The 2,839-nt window shown below is 34.3% G+C and overlaps 1 protein-coding gene across 1 annotated transcript; it reads left to right on the top strand.

Moving 5' to 3' along the window:
* Positions 1-594: 594 nt before the first annotated feature.
* LOC145051340 (histone H1-like) lies at positions 595-1,468 on the top strand. Its single transcript, XM_078999375.1, has 2 exons — positions 595-742; positions 859-1,468. The coding sequence occupies exons 1-2, from the start codon at positions 665-667 to the stop codon at positions 1,297-1,299; spliced, it is 519 nt and encodes a 172-aa protein (XP_078855501.1). The 5' UTR covers positions 595-664; the 3' UTR covers positions 1,300-1,468.
* Positions 1,469-2,839: the final 1,371 nt, after the last annotated feature.

Below are 2,839 nucleotides of genomic sequence, written 5' to 3'. Positions count from 1 at the left end.
TTTAAGGCAATTTATATACTTTGTTATTATGTGTAATAACCTTGTATTTAAATTTTAAGATGGAATACAACTACTTTTTTGTTATTATTGTACTTGAACTATATATATCCAATTGCGTGTGATCCATAAACTAAGTCGTATAGTCCGACATGTTCCACCGCTTCGACCGAGGGTGTGACATATGTCCACAATGAGACTGGACCCTTCAACCTCAAGAAGGAAGGACAACATCGGATACCATTAGGCTAGAAGTAATGTAGTATTTTTATATGGACAAAATCACTAAGACTGTAATTTGTTAAAACTATAAGGATATAACTTGTCAATTTGTAACTTAGGGACAAAAAATATGAATTTGACCATACCACATCCACCAAAATCTTAATTTACTTTTTTTCAATTTTTACTTTTAATAACCACGAAAAAAGTGGTTAAATTATTTAATTTCCCTAAAAAATAAAGCATAAATCTATTTAAATTAATTTAATCAAAAGCTAGAATTTGGCGGTTCATTTTAAATAGAATCCGCGTGAATACCCTCTCCACCAATCAGAACTCGTCTTCTCCATTTGACACGCTATTAATAGCCCCCATTTCTCCATTCGCAGAGCGTATCCACAGTTATTTACAACGTCTCCTCTCTGTCACACAGAAACATACAACAATGGCGTCTATGAAAGCAACAGCTGCCAAGAAAGCTCCCTCTAAAACGAAACCCAAGTCTCACCCTACTTACGCAGAGGTAATTTAAGTTCTCTCATACTTTGTTCGAATAATTGAGTTTCTGTATTTCGCTGCAATTCAGACGATTGTTTAGAATTAATGGTTCGATCTGATTTTGACGATTTATAACCATAGATGATCAAAGAAGCAATTGTGACATTGAAGGAGAGGACTGGATCTAGCCAGTACGCCATTGCGAAACACATCGAGGATACCCAAAAGGATTTGCCGGCGAATTTCAAAAAGCTTTTGTTGGTTCAGTTGAAAAAACTCGTTGCAGCCGGAAAACTTACCAAGGTTAAGAACTCGTTTAAGCTTGGAGTTGTTGAGAAACCGACCACCGTGAAGAAAGCTCCGGCAGCAGCTAAAAAAGTTGTTGGTAAAGAAGATTTGGTGGCAAAGAAGGCCGCGGCCCCTAAACCTAAATCCGCTGCTCAAGTGAAATCAAAGGCGAAGGCGAAAGTGAAGACACCCATTAAGGCTAAAAAGGTTGTGAAGAAAGCAATTCCGGCGAAGAAACCAAAGAGTATTAAGTCGCCGGCGAAGAAGGTTGCAGTAAAGAAGACGAAGAAATGAGTTGGGTGGAATGAGTAATTGTGTAAATTTGTAGACAATTGTCTCGAGTTTTTAGGCTAGGATTAATAGTGACAGCATTTTGGCTATGGTTTTGATGTATTTCTTTGGAATTCAATTGTCGGTCGATGAACAATGTGGTTTATTTTTAATGAAAATTACTTTGATGAAATTAATTGTTATCATAACCATAAAACATGAATTAATATTAGCAAACATATTTTTAGCGGGCACGAACTAAAAATGATAATTTAATTTGCTATTCTCATATTACTTAACTTTATAACTCTGTTTATATTTATATTGTGGAATTGAACCTTAGACTTAACCCTTGTTAAAAATGATTTGTTAGCACATCTCATGTGTCCTTCATACGAGGTTAAAACGATATTTTCATGTTTGCCTTAACTATCTTTCTTATTATTTTCTCCTTTAAGGTTAGACAAACTTCAATCATCACCATGACTTTATGCTTTTGTGGTAGGATCAAACCGTTTGATTTGAATTCAAATTTGGTCAAAACCAGATTTTGACTAAATCTGATCAGAATAAGATCTAGATCCAAATCATGTGGTAAAAAATCAGATTTGACATCGAATTGTAAGCCGGATTTGCTAAAATTTAGATCAATATCCACTATAAAATCTGGTCCAATCAACCAAAATCGGATCAAACCAGTTGAAATCAGATTATGATTGAATTCATATTAGCCTTAAAATCCACCCAAGCAAGATCAAATTTTTATGCATGATCATGATCAAATTTTGACTAGATCGGATTCATTGTGTCGTCATTCAAACCAGATCATATCAGATTAAATTTCCCATTGTGCACCTTTAAACATCATGGATATTGCTTAACCTTCGTCATCGAGTTATCTATACCCTAAATTGGTAAGTAGATTGTGAATTTCTTGAAGCTTTTCTTATACTAAATATCTGATCCTAAAGCTTTTTTATTTATGAAATTAAAGGTTCAAGGTGCAACTTTATTTGATGGGTTGACTCACCTATGTGTGCAAGGTCAATGGTGATAATCCCTCGTATTCTTAGGAACATTAGTAAGTTGGATAAGTCCATCCAATCTAGGTGGTGGTGGTGGTGATGTGTGTGTGTGTGGTGGTGGTGGGGGGGGGGGGGGTTATTTTGCGGATATGACGAAATATGAATTTTATGAATATGAGCTATGTTCATATGTAGGTATAATGTAAGGAATGTACTTCTTTTGGTAATGGAAATGGAAAATGTATTTTGTGATAATGCTTTTTGTTAATGAATGAATTTTTAATAGTTTTGTTTGTGTTGGATATAACATTGAGTATAGCAATGTACATTATCAAACCTCATAATCAATTACTTATAATCAAACATCACATTTAAATTATAGATGAGAAAACCTCGAAATCAATGTGCATATTAAATAACATGTCATATAGCAATTCACATATATATGACACCACTTGTAAATATCAGATTCAACCGGTACACTTGATGGACCCACTTGTAAAGATCCCCTATATTCTCATTATTCTTCTTTATTTCAC

Source organism: Lactuca serriola, chromosome 5 (genome assembly GCF_051521515.1).
Source record: "Lactuca serriola cultivar US96UC23 chromosome 5, Lser_US96UC23_V15, whole genome shotgun sequence".
NCBI lineage: Eukaryota > Viridiplantae > Streptophyta > Magnoliopsida > Asterales > Asteraceae > Lactuca > Lactuca serriola.
This window is presented reverse-complemented; position numbering and strand designations above follow the sequence as displayed.